Below are 21,011 nucleotides of genomic sequence, written 5' to 3' on the forward strand. Positions count from 1 at the left end.
TGGCCCTCATTGCTCAGCTGCCAACCTTTGCAGTCTGCGGTCTCAGCAATAGGAAAAGCCTTCTGATTCTGTTGAAACCTCTTCATTAGACTTACCCTCCTTCAACTCTCGATCCGGTTTCGGCATGGGTTTCTTTGCCAGGGACAGCCTGGGCCCATCTTCTGGTTCACTGCTAATACTTGATGGGACACTGAGGAGCAAGGGAGAAGAGGAACATCACGACTTTGGCCACAGGTCTCAAGTTCTGGGAATTGTGCTGTTTTGCACCTTTTGGAAACCAATACATGAAAAAAAATGGGCAAATTGATATTTTGTACAAATACCACAACTGCGCAAATAGAAGCCTTCACCCTACCCCATGGAAAACCATGTTTTTCTGGTAATGGGAACAACATTTTCCACCAGCAAAGCACAGACACCAACGAACCTGAATAGCACCACTTGCCTCATTGACAAAGTTCACTCTAGACAATCGCCGGTTTTGAGGCATTCAGCTAGAATAAGGTGCTGTGGGAATGTTTGTAGTGGTAAGGGGCAAAGGACACTAATTCAGCCATGATGGTGTGCTGGGGTGGATGGGCAGTGCCCCCTGAGTAGCAGACTGGTACTCCATCCCCTTCACCCACTGTGGGGACCGGCGAAGCTGCAGGCACAGGCGGGGTGGCAGTGGCTCACCTGTGCTCATCCTGGCGGGCACCGTACCTGTTCCAGTAGTTCTGCAGGAAAAGAGAGAGGTTGTGCTTCTTAATTTAATGCTCCTACCAAAGCCAAGAAGTGAGGTTCTGCCTCACACATGGGGACACCAGTCAGCCTCTCTGGTGTGGATCCATCCCACACAACTTCGGGCAATTGCCTGGGGTGACCAAATGGAAAAATTACCCCAAACCCAAACTGGCATAATATGATGAGTACAGAAGGAGGCCAGTTTGTCCAGCCTTCTCTGTCCTACCCCATCACCATGGCAATGACTGAGGCACAGCCAGATACCAGAGCAGGAGAGCTGGACTAGGCTATGTCTGCTTCTCCTTCACCCTGGGAACAGCTGCCGCCATTGCTTTGCCATCACCTGTTTCCCACAGGGAACAAACCAGGCGAAGACCCAGCTCCTGAGTCACCTACATGGGACTCGCTTTACAGAAGGGGGAGGGGGGCGGTGCAGGGCGAGCTGGTCCTATAGCTGTGAACTCCTAAAGGTCCTTGCCATAGCAGACCCAGGCATTACCGGTTCTGTGTAGGTGTATCCGAGGCCAGCCGCAGCCACCTGCAAGAGGTGAGACTCCAGCTTATGGCGCCGCAGCAGTGTTTTTGCTTCCTGAAAAGAAGAGGAGAAGGGGAATAGTTGAATGTGTAGCTTTCACAAGGCACAGTCAGTGCATGTCTGCTTCAACAGGGTTTTGCTTTTCACACAACATCATAGACTCCTATGGGTTGAAGGATGCTTGAGTCATGCCTTAGAGCAACCCTGGACACAGGGATGAGCCACTTGCTATGTTACAGAAGGGGGTTGTTCAGCAGTTCATTCAGGAAGCCTGAATCCCCAAAATACATGTGCATAGGTGGCAGAGAGTGCTGAGCACCTTGGAAAGCTTCTAAATATCTGGGCAAGAGGCTGACTGGAGAAACCCCAGCTGCAGGGTGTGAGGCAGGCTGGTTCAGGCTGGTGGAACAGGGACCCCGGCTGGGCTGTGCCGCTGTTCCCCACCTCCCACACAGAGCCCATAGCCTGCCAGTGGGCGGCTGCAGCATCACAGCGTGGGACACACTCAGTGCACTGGGAGGTGGACTACAAAGCACAGCCAGCTGGAAATCGTCCACCAAAGGGTGTTTTTTTTTTTCATGAAAAATATGTAAACAAAACACTGGCATTTCTCGTAGAAAATTACTTTTCTACGAAGCAAAAAGTTTTTTTACAGAAAACTTCAAAACACTGGAAATGCTGTAATGTTTTTGTCAACTTCAGGCTTTTCGCTGGATTCAGTTTGTGAGGAGAAATGATGATTGTTCTCGTTTTCTTTTTTATAATTTCCCTTTTTCTTTTTTAGCATTTCACCAAATTCACCTTGATTTTACTGGAAATCAAGGAATTCCCAAGGAAATGGAAAATCCATTTCTTGCCCCTCCTCTGCTTACAGCTTAAGGGGAATGAGCCTCAGCAGGGCTGTGATGGGGCGGGAGGAACTTCTTCTCTTCTGCATTGAGAGAAAGGCAGCCCAGGGCTGCAGATAAAGGCTGCCCAGACTGGAGAGGAAGCCTGTCCTGCTGGGTGACTGAACACGTACTGTTTGGTTGTTTGACCCCAGCCTCACTTTGTGATAGCAAAGCTATTCCCCGCATCACAGGCTGAGCACTGAACTCCAAGCTCAGTGACTTTAGAGTAACACTGACATCCCAGCCTCCCCATGGGAAAATATTTCTCAGCCCTCTCATAACAGAGGTACCCTCTGCTAGTGCTTCATTGCTTTCCTCCTCCACATCTCCTCCAGAGCACTGAACAAGGGCAGGGTTTACATTGCTGAGGCAGCCATCACCCTGCCTGCCCTTCCTTGGGCTTTGCTAAGCTGAAGTCCCCATCTAAAGAAGACACGGCCCTCCAGCTTCTCCCCCCCACCAGTGACTCTGCACTTCCATCCTGACAATTAGCATCACCCACTAGTCCAGCATCTCCATATCTGTTTTCAAAGTTGCCCTCCTGTTGGAAAGCTGCCAAACTGCTTTTATTTCCAGCTGACACTTTTGATAAAGCCTCCCACCAAGGGCTCTTAGGTGACACTCACTCTCACCTTTCTGGGTTTGACAGTGTCTGGATCCATCGTACCTTCCAAGAGGCCCTCATAATAACCTGCATTCTCCAAAACATCTTCATCATCTGGGTGGAAGAGTAGGTAGGACTTGGCACACTCCAGGGCTTTTACATAGTCACCAACTGGGAGGCAACACAACAGTTGTCAGGAAGGTCAGAGGGGGCACAGCCCCACCGGCCAGTGGTGCTGGGGGCACAGCCTGAGCTCTCCATCAGCTGAAGGACAAGCCCAACACTTTACAAGGCTCATTTGTTGTAACTTCGTCTTAACTGATCCAGTTCATCGGCGGGGAAACCAAGATAACACAGACACCATTTCTCTGTGGTCATGCACAGGTTGGGGATAGTATCCAAACTGGATCCAACTTGATGAGCAGGATGAGGATGCTGTCTGGCAGCAAACTGCCTTTCTCATACGCAGCATCTCTCAAGCCTCCAGAGGTTTTTACCCACTACATTAAACTTCTAGCTGGGCAGAGGAATAAAAAAAGCCTGTACACCATGCACGAAAGGCTGCTGACTCCTCCAGCTTTCTTCCCATTGCATTGATGAATGAAGAGGTGTTAGGTCTGAGTAGCAATTTTGACCCTCCCACATTCTGCCCTTTTCAGGAGAGAGCTCCTTGCACAAGCCTGAGATAACAGAATTCTGCCTCATTTTTTTCTTTCATGCAACAGAACATAAGAAAATGCCATACAGGACCACACAACTGGCAACATTTTATAGCACTGACAACTCCTGATATTTTGCAATGTTGTCAACTCCTACTACTTTACTGTGAATCTTAAAACATTTTGTAATTAGCAAAAATTGGCATCTTGGGATAAGCTTGGGGTAACTTGTATAGATGTTATATATCAACTTAGAAAATGTATCAATTGGTTCACAAAATGTGAAACATATAAAACCCTAGAACTCTAATATCAAAGGTGAATGAAAGGACCCTAAAAAAGCATGATTTATTTTAAGAATAATAATGTTTAAGCTAAAGGTTGGGCTTTTAAAACCTGCCCGATGATTGAAAACTTTTACAAAAATACTTAACAGTGCATTTCAATCAACCTGAAAGGAAAAGGACTTTCAAAGAGACAATTTCCAATGTCCTTTGCTCTCAGACCATGCCACCACATAGCCATAGCAGAGACATCATGGGAGAATATCCTGATTACCACATGAAGCAATTCAAACTTGTACAAAATGCAACAAAACTCAGCAAGCACTACAAGGAACAGAAAGACACCCTTTACCTCTGTAATAGGCAAACTGCAAGTAGTCGTAATGGAGGGGAAGGAAATTTTCAATGGGTGAGATACGGCCTGAACGTGTGGCAAGTTCTCGGACACAGTCATGTTTGCAGGCCAGGATTTGCATGTAGTGATCTGCCAAGAAAAGAAGACAGTCTGAACTGAGAAGGATGGGGATGGGGATGGTGCTGAGATTAGGACAGAGAGTAGATCTCCCCAGCTGAAGAACATGCAACTTACGCTACTGTGGTCCAGCAAGCGACTGCACACCTAGAGAAAGAGCTCAGGCTCCTTCCCAAAGCCGATGGAGAGCTGTAGTCACATTTTTGCCCCCCCTTGAGAAACGCCTTTCTCTTTCTGTTAACTGTAGAGGGAGCTTGAGCACCTCTTTTGTGTGCTGGGATCTGCTGCTTCTGCCCAGGAAAGCTGGATGGGTGCAGGGACGTGCAGGTGACAAGTAGCTCTTCAACTTCAAGAGCCAAATCAAAGGCAAGGACACCCACAAAGCAAGCGGAGGTGTGAAGACAGGTGCTGCCACACAAAAGCCATCTCCACATACCCTTCCTTCAGCTCATCTTTAATCCTCTCCTTTCTGCAGCAAGAAAGCTCCCGAGGGCACAGGGAGGTTTACATAAGGGGGTCACTGCAACTCCTCAAGCATGGCTGAGCAAGGCACCTGTGACGTGAGTCTGAAAGGTCTAAGGTGCAAATATTGGCAGCAAAATCCCTGTGTTTGCTGCTTCTCAAAGAGGCGATATCTCCCAGGGAAACCCAAGCACTTGGTAAACATCTGCCATTAGCAAGGTTTCTTAAGTGGTGGGAGTCCACAATATAGGTGTTGTATCAGCTGTACAATTTTGAAGCCAATGCTGACATCTGATTCCTGTTTGGAGCCTTTGCTGCAATGTACTTATGAATCAACTTTGCTTGCTCTGTCTCTGTATACCATTAAAAACCCTAAGAAACAAACACAGGCTTGAAAAAACCCACGTGCTCAGCTACCAAAGTATTTCTCAGAGCTGCCAAAAAACCAGCCTGAGGGATTTGCAATGAAATCAAGTGGAAACTAAAAACAGTCCCCATTTGCTCTGGGCAGGTAGTCTGAGTAGTTACCTGAGTTACCATACACGTCCAGGGTATTACATTAAGGAAAGCAAGAAAGAAAAGGACATAAATAATTTTGTTGTAATTTAAACCTATTTAAGCATCATAGACCTGGAATAATCCATCACTGAGAAACACTGCTTTTTCTTAGTACTGTCAAGGTGCCCTAGAAACAGCTATATAGACTGGAATCAATTCACTGAATTGCATCTGTTCCTGGGGTGCAGAGGTGAGAGCATTTCAACCTCACATGGCAGCACAGCAAACCAGCCTCGGACTGAAAAAAGAGTTCTGAAGAAACTTAAACTCTTTTCTTGGTGTATTGGTGTTCCCACTCCCTGCTGAAACAGCTGGGGCTGAGTGCCCTTGGTCCCAGTGTAAACACTGGATTAGGCTGTCCCACAATGACCACTCGGTTCCCTATAGGAAAGCAGTTGCACTAGCTTATTTTCCTCCGTGTGCCCTCACTTCCCTGTTTTTTTGGGTGCCTGAACAGCCCTGGGTTTTGGAGTTGTTATTCCCAGGCGTTTCTGGCCAAGCCAAGTCACCGTGCTTGCAGAGACCATTTGGCTTGTTCTCATTCCCAGGTGATGTGCTGGGCTGAGGACCCTCATGCCATGACTATGTCTGCGCTCCACATGGTCCAGCACAGAAACACCTCTGCTCACTGGGGCTCCATTCGACTGGCACAGCACAGGAACAATTTAACAGACACTAAAACTGCTCGAAGAGCAGCAGCTTTCAGTAAGAAGGTGGGCTTCCTTTGCCACTGAAGGCTGCTCTCCTGGAGGGCTTAATATGGCCCTCAGGCCATATCAACCGACAGTTCTACTGGTACCAAGTCATCCCTTACAACACTCCTCATATTTTTTGCATGGGTAAATAAACCCGACAAAGGCAGCTTCCCATCTGGTATGTTGGTGGTTTCTCAACTTGGTCATTTCAGTAAGATTTCCTGTCTCAACACAAAAAAAAAATTACGCAAAACAAAACAAAAAAATCTGCATCTGAGCGAAGTATTTTCTACAGAAAAAGTAAAACTCCAGAGTTTGACGCAACTCCAAGAGCAAGAGCAAATAAATAAGATTTCTGTCACAAAACAAACCTTAATTTATTGCTCTTCTTTCCCTTACAATTAATTGAATGTAATCTCATTTCTACTGAGAATGAACCATTTTAATCCCCTCTGGCTCAGAGCCACACATACAAATCTGAAGATTACACAGCGATATTCAGTTCTCTCCAGAGATTTCAGTGAAGATCATAATTAGGTGGGCGTCTGCTAATGACAAATCCATCCCTTTGAACAGGGAGGAAATCTATCTTCTGAGCCTTTTTGGCAACTTTCCTGGCCATCTGAAGTGTGGCCAAGAGGACTCTGCTGCTCTCTTCATATGCAATGAAAAACCAGAGAAAATACAAACAGGGGCCAGCAATGTCTAGATTCCAGTGAGGTATGTGAGACTGTGTATAGGGGAAAACTGAGGCAGTTTATGTTAAAGCACCTATACTTCCAGCTCTTACAGAAAGCTGCAAATGCTCCACACATCTGGAAATGAAATTCTTCCAGCCCAGCTTCTGTTCCTGTCCAAAATGAGATATTGTAGTTCCCTGCCCTCTGTATTTATACCTTCTGGCCTTACAAGTGCCTCCTGCAGCATTACTCAGCAGCCAGCAGTGATGGAAGGGAAGACTCTTCACCAAATCCAGCCGAAGGCCCAAACTCAATAATTAAAACATTGCAGGGCCAACAGTGAGAACCCTGAAGATGCAAAAATATCTCACCTGCAATAGCTTCATAGAGGCCAGCCTTATATTCCAGGTACTCGTGCTCCTCAAATCTCTGCGGTCCCTCACACATGATCTGGCAGTCTTCATCCTCAGAGTAGTACCCTTTCAGTGCACGCTCCAAGAAGTCAATGGCCAGCTCATACTCCTCTTTGTCATAGTGCCGTACCCCAGCACTATAGTCCTCCTGCAAAGTAGGTAGGCAGAAGACAAGACCATGAGCAGGCTATGCTGCTCAGACAACAGCTTCCTGCCCTTGCCAACTGCAGGTGATTTTCAAAACAAGGTACAAGCAGGCAGGGGCAGAACAATCTCCCCTGGCACCTACCAGATGTAAGCTGTTGTACCAAAGCACGTTTAAGCCATCAGTGGACTTTTGGACCACTGGAACCTCATAAACCTGCCTAAATTATCTTCTTAACATCTCCATACTTAGGGCATCCTCAGTGCCACTGCTGGGTTATGTGAAAAACCACTCCTTTTCTCTGTTCTAACCCTCCTACCCAACAATGCTGAATGTCAAGGGAAAAGACTGCACTTGATCCAGGCAGATCCGTCTTAGAAACTCCATTAATTACACCAAACAACCACTTCTCCTTCCTTGTGTCTTGTGAAATCAGAAAGTTGGGGGTGGCCCTGGCATTTGTGTTGGCCTTTCACTTTGGGGAGGTGGAGAGAGCTGTCACTCTCCTGCCTGCCACACTGCTCCCTCACCAGCACAGTTACTCATGTGCATGTACCCTGCCCAGGTGGGAGAACCCAGCTCAAAAAAAATATGTGTGAGCTAAGATCCGTCCTTCAGTGCCCATGGAGGCATCCATCAAAGCTTCCTGCTGGTGCATGTTCACAGCCACAGATTTCCCCAGAGTCCTCTGAAGAGAGGAACCATGTTGAAGCAGAGAGTGACTTGAAAAAGCAGGAGCTGGCTTGCCTTAAAGGAGAGTGCTGAAAGGGAGAGTTTGTTTTGCTGTATTGTAATATGGACCTTGGCAAGAATCTGCCCATTCATAGATGATGCTCTTATGGCCTCCTATATCTCTTCTCTCCAGGCTGCCTGACATTTAACCCAGGCACCCCTTTAGCTCAGACTCACCATGTGCTGCTTGGCCTCCCGGTCAATCAAGCTGACCTTCCCTGCCGTGGTCTTGTAGTTCTCGATGTCCTGCTGTATCTCCATGTGCTCAGGGTTTGCCATGAAGAAGGTATGAGCTGCGTTTGCTGCCTCCTCCAGCTTGTTCAGCTGTAACAAGACAAGAAAGACCACCTGAGCTGGTGATGTAGGACAGCAAACATAGCAGTTTACGTGGCACTACCTGACACCCATACCTCTGACACCCTTTTGACACCGAGCTGGGCAGTGATGGGATAACCAAGGAAAATCTGAACACAGGCTAAGGAAAACAGCTGAAATGAGAGGGAAGCTCAGTGCAAGGGAAATCAGAAGAGCTGGAGTTCCCAAGAGCCAGACAGGTTGCTTATATGTCTGCAACATGGTCTGTCAGCGATGGGGTCCAGTCTCTTTTCCAGCTGTACCACCCTCTCAACTCAACTAGTCCAACCCTCTGCATGGTCCTGGGTGGAGAGATGCTCACATGAGATATGTGATGGAGAGAGGAGGGGAAAGCAGCTGCTGAGACTGCTCTCTCCACAAGCCTTGGAGGCTAAGATATGTCCAGGCTAAGGGCTTCTGTTTGTAAATGGGCACTTGGGACCATTTATCAAGCTCAGCTCTGTATAGCCAGATTCTGCTGATAGTGATAGACAAAGAGCTTATCTTGGTATACAAAGTTAATTTGGATTTAGAGATTCTGAACCGAGACAAGACATTAGTTTCACCATGGAGAAAGCCTCCTCCTAAACAAACAGAAATACTAATAATTCTAAACACACCCACAGCAGCTACCAGGAGTGCAGGGAGCAGGACAGATGTTCAGGTAAAACATCTGTATGACCTAGAAGGAGAGAGGTCACTTTCATGGCAAACGCACTTGCTCCTGAAACAAAGCCAACACCAGTGAGTATCAGCAAGGTGCAGAGTCAGGCCCCTGGGATACATCTGCAGGCTGAGCATGCTCACCCAAGTTTGTTGTCAAGGACCAGGCTGATGTTATCCCTGGCAAGGCTGTGTCCAAGTGTTCTCCTTGATAGCGAAACCCACACAGAGCCCCATGTCACTGCTGCTAGGCCCCTCCTGAGGCACCGGAGCCAGTGAGCTCAAGCATGACTGTACTACACTGATGTCATGGCATGGCAGCTCACCTGAAGAAACCTGCACACGTACCCATAGGACAACCCGATTGGCAAAATGACGGGAACTGAAAAAGGGACCTGCAGAGAAGAATGAGCTTCACACCCTGTTATTCTACTCTTGGAGCAGGGCAGAGAGGCCATGTGAGGTGAGGTGAGGCCATGGATGCCCTCAATATCCTGATCATCCCAGGGAGACAATGGCAGCTTCTTTGGGGCTCCTTAACACTGGATTAATACTTGTGTAACCAGGGTGATGAAGTTAATGAAGCATGGATGCTGCTATACCATCCAACTGAACATTAAGTCTGGGGACAATCAGTGTATTCGTTAATCTGTATTTTAGTCATTAGTTAATCATTAATGCAATAGATAATGTGTTTCTGTCAGAACCCCTCTCCTTTCAGACTCAAAGCCTAATTTTTAGATCCCAAAACCCTCACTCCTAGTGCTTAGGGTCCAAACCTCTGTTTTAAGGATTAAATTAAAGTCTCACTTTTAGGTAGCAATGATTCAGGGTATAAATGGTTGGGAGTTACTAATACAATCTAGCATAGCTCAGCTAATGCTGGGACCAGAAGCCAAAACTTAGCCAAGATAATGAGGTAGCCAAAACAAGAACAGCCTACATGATGACAAAATCTTGTTGCTTTAGGGGAGTCAGAGAGGCCTCAAGATTTGAAGTACCTAAACAAAGTCACAGTGACATTTGGCCTTAAGAAAAGCAGACGTCCAGAGCCATAAAGATAAGGAACTGCAGAGCAGACACTAAACCAAGAACAGACCAAGCCTCAAGGGCAGTACATACATATTCTCAGAAGTGAGTTTGCGTGAAAACAAGGGTTAACTAGCGGACACAGGGAGGAAGAGTATGTCCTTCATCCAAAGACCACTGATGACCACCCGGAGACACCAATAGGCATGAGCAAATGATGTCTGCAGATAATGAATATGTATATCTTTTATATGAAAGCTAATGAATATGTATATGAAGCATGTACTTAACTGGCACAATAAGATCTGACAGTATGCACATTAGGAGGAGCCGATATCCCCGTGCATCCAGCACCGTAAATAAAGAATGCCTGCCTTTTAACACTACATTAGTGTTACAAGGTTTATTCCCGATTTCGGTGACACTTGCATGCACTTAATGTGCATCAACCATAGCTTGCCTTTCAGCCAAGCCATGACAAACACCCAAAACCTCTTTCAGTGAGCCCCGTGAACTGCCTAGTACCCTGCATTTCTTGGGGGCTCAGAGGGGTCATACAAACACTCATCACCAGCCAGGCATGTAACAACTAGTTTAATCTCTGACATATTATTATCTTCAGAGATGTGGCTGAACTTTTAATTTTCTGAGCAGCTACCTTGTCAGCAGGTTGTTTGTTACCTCTGCAGAAGTGTTTGCAACCATCTTTAAAATTAAAATACACATCTGATAACCCATGAACTCCTGTTGAATGAAGTGAGATTGACATCTGGGTGAATTCATGGGGCCTTCTCCTTGAGGGATGCCCCTGCATATGTATACCCTATGGCAATTTTGCATGCATGGCTTGTGAAAGATTTGTGGTGAAATACTAAGGGAAAAAAATGTGAAGGGTTTGCTCAGGCCACTCAGTTGCAGCAACAGCATGGCAAAAAGTCCTTTTTTATGCCAAACACTGCTCTGATCCAGAATAGGTGGAGTGGGGCAAGAGCAACAGCTTTGATTCAGCTGGACAAGGAGAGTCCCCCTGGAAGCATCGACCCCACACCAAGTCACTTATCAAATCTGTTCCTATTTGGAAAGTGGAGCTGTCTGCCAGCATTAATAAAATACTCCAGTTGTAAAACTGGCAGAATGATGCCTCCCTTCCTACTGCACATCAAGCTTGGCAAGGCTTGGGAAAATACAGGGTGAAGACATGCATTGTTTTTGCAAAGTAACCTTCCCTAATGGTGTGAAGGGAACATCTTTTGGCTGTCAAGGAAGCAGCCAGTGCCCTTTGAATCTCCACTCTCAAACACAATTTCTAAGTGGCAAATATTAAAAGAATTACCATAACAGGTTTCCTTCGGCTTTTCTTCAAAACAAGGTGGAATTAGAAAGTGTGGCAAGCTGCTGAATACAATTTTTGCATTAAAAAAAGATAGATAGATAGATAGATAGATAGATAGATAGATAGATAGATAGATAGATAGACAGACAGACAGATAATGGTGATTGGGACCCCAGTTTAAAGGCGAGGGAAGCAGGGAAGACGCAGAGCACAGCAGAACACACACTGAGCCTCCTGGCACACAGCAAAACCCAACAGAAGTGCCCAGTGCTTTCACCTGGGCTATTTAGTGTGCAGAGCAAACAGGGGAGCTACCATGAGTCAAACTGGTGGCAACTGGAGACATCACAGCTGTTGGAAATTGCTAGCTGAGCTTGTCAGGGTGATTCTGACAGGGAGACACTGAATGACAGCAGACGCCCAAGTCTACCAGGGGATTTGTGAAACTGGCACTTTTATATCAGACGAGCCACTCCAGACATGCTCTTATGTCGCTCTGGGGCATGGAGACATTTTGAAAGCAGATGCCCAGATACTTGAAGATCTTTTGGTGGAAAAGCTGAGCCATCGCTGTGGGACCAGACCCATGCGAGGCAGGCATTCTCCTAAACCCTGTCTGCTGCTTTGCTGCTCCAGCACAGCCAAAATTGCTTGTCCAGTTCCCAGAAAGGCCAGGGCAGAGCTGGCCAAAGAAGCATGTATTAATACCTCCAAAAGAAAGATGAAAGCTCCGGTCAGGCAGCATCTCATCTCACTCCCCAGATATGCCCTTTGAACACCAAAGCACCACTGTGCAGCAATGCCCAGAGAAACACAAAAAAATTGCCTTGTGTAAACTTTTGAAGTGTTTCAAGATTAATTCTGTGCTGACAACCTACGCAGGGAAGCCAGCTTTTACTGCAAAAACAAGATCTATTCCAGTGCTTCACTCGGAGTTTTCCTAAGGACACCACTCTCCAGCATAACCCCTTGGCTTCCCAGCAAGTGTGCAAAATGACTCTAAGAATTTTTTATCCAGGACAGACACACAAAAAAAATCCCAAACCCCTTCAGTGTAGAAGTACTTTTTTTTTTTAAAAAGACATTCCTATTCAGAAACATACATCCCATATTGAAAAAGCTCATCATAGCTGGGCAGCATCTGATACAGAATAAAGGACTGACCAGAGCATGTCACGATGGGAATTTTCAGGTCATGCTGAGTGTAGGTAGGACTGCCGCTGCAGCCGGTAATTAGAGAGGTCAAGATGGTGCAAGAGGTAAGCTGCTAACCTGGTCCAGAGGACTGCTATTAAGCCACTACTTGAGCTGCTCAGGAGAATTGCATTCTTCCATGCCACACCACAGATTTCTGTTCACAGACAGCATCCTGCTTGTGCAGACTTCAAAGGGACCAAATGCTCTCAGCCAGGTACCTGGTCCCTCGAGACACAAGCTGCAATAGTCTGTTGTGGGATGTTCTTTTTTCCTTTGGTTCCAGCTCCTTTTCAGAAAGCTGTCAAAAACTGTCACAGATCCTAGGATGGGCTTAGTTCTTCCTGAATAAAATCCACCTGTGAGATGGGAAGAGTCTGATTTCCAGACACAACAGAATATCCCTTTCCCACCCTTGAAACACGGCTCATACTGGGTCTAGTCCTGCTGGCTCTTCACAGCAGAGATGACCTTTGGATTTTGCTAAGTGGACTCAAAGCAGAACATTTCAACTCAACACTTTTCAATTTATCATGTCCCATATTTGCCTTAGAAACATTCAAGTAACACAAAGAAGCCAACAGTTGCTAAGTTTTGGGGAGTTTTTAAGTGGATGTGTGTATATAAAAGCAAATTCCTAACTGCTAAGACACGTTCAGAGACTAGCACTGACATTAATTATGAAACACTCCAGGGTAACTTTTGCCAAAACATTCTGAATTCACAAGGAGCAGGATATTTTGGTGTTTAAAGGTCTGGGCTGGGACTCAGGACACCTGGACTCAGTTCCTGGCCCTGTCACAATCTCACTGTGCAGCCACTGGAAAAAACATTTTGTTTTCTTTGTGCCTGATTTTCCATTGTTTTAAGCGAATAATAATAAAAATAATAGCATTCCTCCCACAGAGTAATCATTTTGTTTATTTAGATGGCAAGCAACTCAGGGACCATGTGCATATGCAAGCATGTAACACAAGGGGATTTTGATCTTTGTACAACGATCACTGAATGAAAATCGGCAAGGAAAAAATGACAACTGTAGAATCACAATCTTAGTATGTGCTCTAAGATCTGCTTGTTCATCCCACTGGAATATGATTGCTGGACTATCACTGCAGCTTTGCACCAAACTCTATGTATTTTGGCCAGAGAGGACACACGAAATCACAACACCAGCACTGAGAGCGCCCCAGGAACACCCTGTCCATTTTGATCTTATCATGCCAACAGCTAGAGCTGAGAAGGGGAAAACACAGCATTTAAGTGCTTCTGTATTTTGATGCTGAAAAATATTTTTTTTCCTCATTCAAATGTTAGGAGTGTTGCATTTTACAGAAAAACAGGAAAATTATTTTAAGCAGCACAACCTCAGATTAAAGCATTTCAGTAAATTGCAGATGCTCGGTTTCATGCCCATCAGGGACAGTGCTGGCCTGGACTTCAAGGGGCCTGCATCTTCCAACCTGCAGTAGTGGCTTGGATTAGGAAGGCTGTTTTATCCTGATCATTAGACAGTACCAAACACAGGCTGGAGAAATGACCTTGAGTGAACATCTTGAGCATCACTATACAATCAATGCCAATTCTCATTGATAACAGTTGAGAAAATCCTTTATGGAGCTCTCATGGGCTGCATGATGAACCATGTAATGTTAACAGTTCCTTAATAGTTCATCGTCATTCTTGTACTTGTCAAACTACATATTAGCCAGTAAACTCCATGTCAAGCAACCTAATTTGTACCTGTAAGGCCACTGTAACCAACCTGCCATAGTTAGGAAATAAACTGTCTTGCTGGAATATGTCTAACTTGCTGTTTGATTTTGCCGTCACTTGGGCTGCTGCATCCCTCAAAGAGAAGAACAGAGGATTCACCTCTTTGCTAATGCCTACCTGAAAGCAGCTCAGGCTGGCTCAGCTCCATGTGCAGGCACATGCTCTGAATTCACATTTGCCCTCACTATTTGCAGACGAATGAATTCTGACCAAAGCCTCTCTCATGCCAAGATGTTCAGCAAGCTTGCATAAACCCCTAGCGCCTTCCCTGGGGGATACGCCACACAACAGCACCACGGCTTTGGCTACAAAGGCTCTAAACTTGCAGTCCTTAAAGTTTGCTCTCTGGTGCTTGGCAGTGGGGATAATGAAGTGGAACAGGCGTTGTGCCAGGTCTGTGAGACGAGCATTGCATAGCTTTACAGTGTGCTCTTGCAGCCAGGGGGACAGTGTGCCATACGACAACCACTTTGCTTATGTTGAACATTGACATAGTGCTGTTTATGGGGGGGGGGGAAGCAGCTGTAGCCAGAATATCTACAGGTGCACAAGTGCTCCCAGCTCATCCTGCAGTTTTCATGGCAAAAACAAGGACAGAAGAAGGGCAAAAGTCAGAGGATTTTAGAGGATGTAGCCAAAGCAATATCAATTCTGACTGCCTGAGACAAGGGGTCACAGGGCATGACATAGCCAAGACCTCAGACTGTTACTGATGATGAGCTCTCATTTCATTGAACATATTATCAGATATTGGCAACTGTCATGCATTCTGTGTAACTGTGATAATCCAGCCTGCTTCTGTATTAAGGTATCTTCAGCACATAAGACATAGTTTGAATTAAAAGTTCTTTTTTGGGAGGGGAAGAGAAGAAAGGCTTATACACTGGAAAATATGTCAGACCCCTCAAAACCCCAGCATTTCCTGCCGTGCCAAGACTGGACCTACCTGCACATAGCCTCTATTAATTGATGAGTGCATGAGCTTGGAGCTTGTGAGAAAAAATTTCAAACCATTTGGCTGACCTATAAGCTGAAGTCTCAGACCTTCAGACAACTCTTGTTTTGCTGAAGAGATACTGTTTTTTTAAACTTTTCTGTAGCTCTGCTGCTGCTGTGTTGTATCAAAGGCTTAGGGCACTGGGCTCTGCAGAGGAGGGAGGCTCTGGAGTCAGTAAGCACAGATAACAAGGGAAATAAAAGGTTCAGTGTCATGAAGGATTAATTTCATTGTGTCTATGCAGAGCTTACTGCCTGGACGAGTAGAAGCAAGTAGCAGTGAGATGGCTATAAATAGCCTGTGACCTCAACTATTTTATTACTGCAAATAGAGAAGAAATTCTCCAGAGAAGTTAATCAGGAAATTTTCCCTCTGCTAATGGGATCTCACATTCACAGAAAGATGCTTGAGCTGTCTGCAACCCACAACAGCACCCACTGACCCCTCAGAAACACTAAAATCAGAGAGCAAGGCAAGCTTATGGCAGAAAAGGGCCTTAGCCAAGTGTAAGGAATAGGTACTAAGGGACAAAGGGGTGAAGCAGCCTTTGAGTTCATTAACACACCATCCCCTGCTCTCCAAAGAGTCTACCAGTTCCTTCCAACTGAAGGTAAGTAGTATTGGTCCCCCTTCTTGTTACTACTGTGATGGAAGGCAGTAGAGATGCTTTCCTGGAGGCTCCACATGCATCTTTTTCAGAGGTCTTCTCCATTTTGAAAATGCAGATAACCTCCAATATGCTTTGGATGGTTCCTCTCAGACCACCCCAGCACACCTCGCTGTGTGCTGCTACTCACCAGTTGCTCTGGCAGACCCAAATCCAAAAAAGAAGAAATCTGGGGAATTGGCACAGGGAAAACTTCTCATGAGAAAGGAAACTTAGGAAGGATTTGGGTTTTTTTTATTATTCCAACAAGCAATTTTTCAGTACACAAACATATTCAACTACATGTTGAATTAGTCTCCAGAAAGTGGCAGATACTTGGAAATTTAAAACTAAACTGAACAAACCACTTCAATATTCTTCTTGGAACAAATTCTTTCAATTAATCAAGAGAGAAATCCAATTCCTAATGAATCTCTCACTTGGGCCATACTGGCAGTATTTTATGTATGTGCCGAGCAGACTGACTGTATCCCTCCCCCTGAAAAGGCCATTTTGCATTGAGAAAGCAAATTAGATTGAGACACTTCATTCCTTCCTTTCCTCCCTGACATGCTCTTCTGAAACTGCTCCCAGGCAGGTAAGGATGAAGATTTTCACACGTTTCTGGCTGTGCATTATATGCTTCAGTGCACACTTAGTGTAGCAAATACTGCACAAGGAGCAGGGCATTGCTCACAGCAGGTGACTTGCAAAACCACTTCCCAGCAGGAAGGTCCCTTCCCACATAAACCTCAAACACACTGAAGCATTGCAGGATTCATCCCCGAAGTAGTCAGTGGGAAATATGTTTGTGCTTACTGAACCTTCGATCTGACTGTGAAAAACACTCTGAGCCAGATTTTGTACTGCGTGTAAAAACTTAGTTCTGTCTAACGTACTCTGATGACATCTAAGTTGTATGTGAAACAGCATGTTCAACAAGGAAAAATTCCTAGAATATGTAGTGTGGGCTCTCCTGGCACAAAACAAATCCCTAGAACTGGATTTTTAAAGCTTGGGCAAGAAACCCCTTGTAGATGGGATTCTGCCCTCTGTGACAGTACACAACAGCTGAGATCGCAGACAGGAGCTGGCAGTACACGGATTTCAGCACACTACTTTGTACAAAAAAAAGTCCCTTCTATCAGCGTATACCTGGCCAGTTGTCCCCCTCCCTCCAGATACAAACATACAACCACACTGGCAACGCACGACGGCCACGCTGCAGTCAGTGGTGCAAAATATCCTTGCCTGTGTGTTTTAAGCTCATGAAATCAAGCAGCTGGAAACAAGCGGTACATGACTATCTGACTATCCCCTCCTCACAGACCACCAGCAAGAGTCCTGTGGGCCACAACCTGTTAGACAAATAATAGGCTTTCATCTGATATACTGACTGATAATAGACAGAGCGGCAGGTGATCCCCTGCAGAGTGTCTTCGAAATACCTGGGAAAAGAGAGGTGAATCTCACTAACCCTGCCAGCAAGGAGCGAGGGAGCCTGTTCTCCACGAAGGGAGGAAGGTCAAGGCTGGAATGCTTCAATCTGATTAAGGCTAAAACTGATTGCGTGCTTTTAGGGGAAAAACAGAACAAAACAAACTTGGCAGGCAATTAAAAGGGCTGGGGGGTGCATCATGTAAGCGTGAGTCACAGGAGGAAGCAGACAGGGCACTCTCTCCATCAGCAGATGCCACGGGAACATAGCAATATTCTGCATTTCCACAAAGCCTTCCAACCTCAGGAATCCAAAGGCATTTGATTTGGGCTAGAAACAAAGCCAACTCATCTGTGATGAAAGAAACTATGACACAGAGATAGAATGGGAGGTGCTTGGGAGAGGATCACGGATGGTGCTTTTGCAGACAGTCTTATGAAGTGTCTAAGATCCCAACAGTAGTATAATCCACAACACAGAGTCATCAGCATGGAAACAAACTTAACAGTGTTTAGTCTAAGGAGGATGAAGGCCAAAGCATGCTACAGCATGCCTCTATCAAAAGAATTCCCATCAGTAAGGGATTTCATTAAAACAATGGTGACACACAACATCCTCTCCCAATGAGAGGATGAGAGTTATACTCTTGTGATGACTAAACTGATTAACAAATACTACACAAGCAACGGTGAATAACCTGGCGCCTGTGCATGGCAGGCTGATGCCATCCATGTGCCTACAAGAATAGGGCAAAGCAGCTTATTCCAGCAAACTTTTGGACATCAGTACTTCTACCTGGAAAGGTTCAATGGCATTTCTCTGGTATGTTTGCAAGAATGCAGCAACTCAAGTCGGAGACTAGACCCAAAATTAGCAGAACTGTCACATATTCTATTTTCCAGATTCTGCTTTTATGTATCTTCCCCTCTCTGAGACCCATAAAGCACAAGCTTTACATTTTAGATGTGAATTTTCTCTAGCATCCTGCCTCTCTGGACATTGCAATTAGTTGAGCTGCTCTGGTTGATGACATCAGGCACTGGGGCAGACTCCTAACCAAGCTGTCTCCACATTGATATCTCTATAGAAATAATTACTAAAACACTTAAGAAAAACACAACAGAAAACTCTGAGACAAACAGAAAAATTCTTACAGCAGAAACTTTCCTCCCTTTCCAGGGTTTAGCAATGGCTCAGCACCTTTTAAAAGAGTCAGGCATGATGAGCTATTGAATGCCCTTTGGGAGCCAAAGTTTGCTGTGAAACTGCATGTGCTTGTATGCTATTACTCAACATCATCCAAATAGCTACACATGCCCCTAGAAAACGCCCTTCTGAGAAGACACGTGGATTACTCACGACCATCCTGGAGCCAGGAAGCCACGCTGAACTGGTGATAAAACGATAGCCCTTATTTGCAGCCCTTTTCTGATGTAAATAGAATTTTGTCAAATGACTTATCTAAACCCTGTCCCAAGCCTGAAGACTGCCTCTCCCTACCTTTTCCCTGTGCAATAGATAGGCCATCTCCTATAGAAGGTACCAACTGACCCTAACAGTGATTATAGCCAGTTTATTAACACCACAGCTGTTTGTTTGAAAAGCAGAGCGCGTAGCCTTGAGGGTGGGTTGCAAACAGGACTGCACTATCTGAGAAAGATGTTCTCTCCCTCTGCCCTAAGCCAGCAAAGGGACAAATGGCACAAAACAAATTGCACAGCAAAAGGAAAGGAAACAAACCTCAAATCCCAAGGAGAGAACAGACTCATAGCATATCTATGCATTGTCCCCTCATACAAAATCCTTGACAGTTTTCAAGGAAATGGTTTTAATTACCATGGATGTTTTCCAGACACAATGTTTCTGGAATACCTTTTCCAGGGCTCAAGTCATAAACCAGTGGATCATTACTCACAACTGCTGAATGCTTGGAAACCATCATGACGGTGATGGGCATTAGGGCACTGCAGACTTGATTATATAAATCATCAGCATTATGCAAAGACTAAAGATCTACGAATCAGGGTGGGCTCTGTTCACCATGAGGGGAACAGACTGATGCCAAAGGGAAAACATACTGAGCTTATGCCTTAGGTGACTTTGGAGAAAACTGCCATCTTTGAAAAGGAACTTCTATGTTGATCTGGGCCAGCATCGAGGCATTGCATTTACTTTCTGGAAGGAAACAATGCTTGTAGAGAAAGAGAGGGAAGTGAAAAATATATCCATAGTTCTGCTGTATAATCTCAGTTGGTCTGGAAAGCAAAGGAAATGTCTTGCAAGGGGCACTACCTGTATGGGCTGCTCAGCTTGTTCAGGCCAAAGGGTCATGTATCCCAGGAACCTTAGCCCAGCAGTGGCCAGGGGTAGACCCATGTGAGCAGAGAGTAAGGACATGGTGGGTACACCCTCACACCCAGGGTATCATCAGCGAAAGCAGCAGTTTACAGGCTTCTTGAATCAGGATTTGCCTCTGGACCACTGTACTTAATAACCAATGATGGGCACAGCTCCAGGGAGCTGTGTAATCCTTTCTGGAACACATTTATACAAGCTGCAGTAAATGAGGGATTTGGAAGATTTTAAAGACATCAGTATATTATTTTCACCACAGTAGATGTGTGGCTGAGAAAGACCTACCACTAGGCTTCGATAGAGTTTTCGGCAGACCTGGGGGTTGCTTGAAAATACACCTGCACATTTACATGCCTGGAAGGCAAGAGTCTTTGCAGCAGCACTGCAAACTTCCTCAGGTTCCTCCAACATTCGTTCCACTAAAACTCAAACTCATCTGAGTAAAACAGGAATGGGTTTTCCCACAAAATAGCATCTTCTGAAATGAAACAGGGCAGGGGAGGGGGGCCCGCAACCCACCCTCTCATCCAGAACAGTAAGAGCACTCCAGGTCTCAAGGGTGCTCTCTTGGTGAGCAGAATGCGTATGCTGGCATGAGATGGACTGTGTTGATTTTACAGTGGAGCAACTGCCAGATATGTTCTCAGGAAAATCTGACACTGCAAATTCTGGAGGAGAGGTCCTCGTTCTTCAGAGTTTCTGACTGCTGCAGCTGAGGCTGACACATGGAACACAAGCACGCTGAAGAACCCACTTTCATGCACTTTCACCTTCAGTTTATCCAGCACTACTGAAGAAACATATATTTCATTTGGAAAGGATGTAATTCTACCCTTGCAAATCTACTCTTACCCTACTCCTGATACCAGATGGAACATTTGGTCTCTGTCTAATTAAAATAACCTAAGTAAATTATATAGTTACAAGCAAGGTAAGTTTAGGAATTCATTATATTTAGACAACAGGAAGAGTTTGAACATGATTTAGCATTGCGTCCTTGAAGAGTATATCCTTAACATGGTTTAGCATCGCATCTTTGAACAGTATATCCTTAATTAGTTGACTTTGCAAAGTAAGTGCATGGAAGTACCTTGCAAACAAGCCAGAAGGAACCAAGCATGCCTGAAGACCAATTTCAACTATCAAACACAGTGAGGAAGACTATTGACAGCCACCAGAGGACTTTAGAAGACTACCAATGAATGTGAATGTGCATGCATCGAGGACATTTGCATATATTAATGAGTTCTAAGAATAGCATGAATATTAAAATAATTTCCTGGAAATCTGATGAATATGCAAATTTCATGTGTATATAATTTCTGTAGTACGATAGCCCGGCGTGCACATTAGGTGGAGTGATCCCGTGTGCAC

At 45.3% G+C, this 21,011-nt stretch overlaps 1 protein-coding gene across 2 annotated transcripts in view; it reads right to left on the reverse strand.

Moving 5' to 3' along the window:
• P3H2 (prolyl 3-hydroxylase 2) overlaps nt 1–21,011 on the reverse strand; it is a 77,161-nt gene that overhangs the window by 9,524 nt on the left and 46,626 nt on the right. For both annotated transcript variants that reach the window (XM_064457585.1, XM_064457586.1), the window contains exons 2-8: nt 8,030–8,176; nt 6,934–7,123; nt 4,048–4,179; nt 2,781–2,923; nt 1,223–1,312; nt 676–716; nt 96–190 (exon numbers count right to left, since the gene is read on the reverse strand). In XM_064457585.1, the coding sequence (XP_064313655.1) occupies nt 96–190; nt 676–716; nt 1,223–1,312; nt 2,781–2,923; nt 4,048–4,179; nt 6,934–7,123; nt 8,030–8,176 (838 nt within the window). The remainder of the gene's footprint in view (nt 1–95; nt 191–675; nt 717–1,222; nt 1,313–2,780; nt 2,924–4,047; nt 4,180–6,933; nt 7,124–8,029; nt 8,177–21,011) is intronic.

Source organism: Phalacrocorax carbo, chromosome 7 (genome assembly GCF_963921805.1).
Source record: "Phalacrocorax carbo chromosome 7, bPhaCar2.1, whole genome shotgun sequence".
NCBI classification, from domain to species: Eukaryota; Metazoa; Chordata; class Aves; order Suliformes; family Phalacrocoracidae; genus Phalacrocorax; species Phalacrocorax carbo.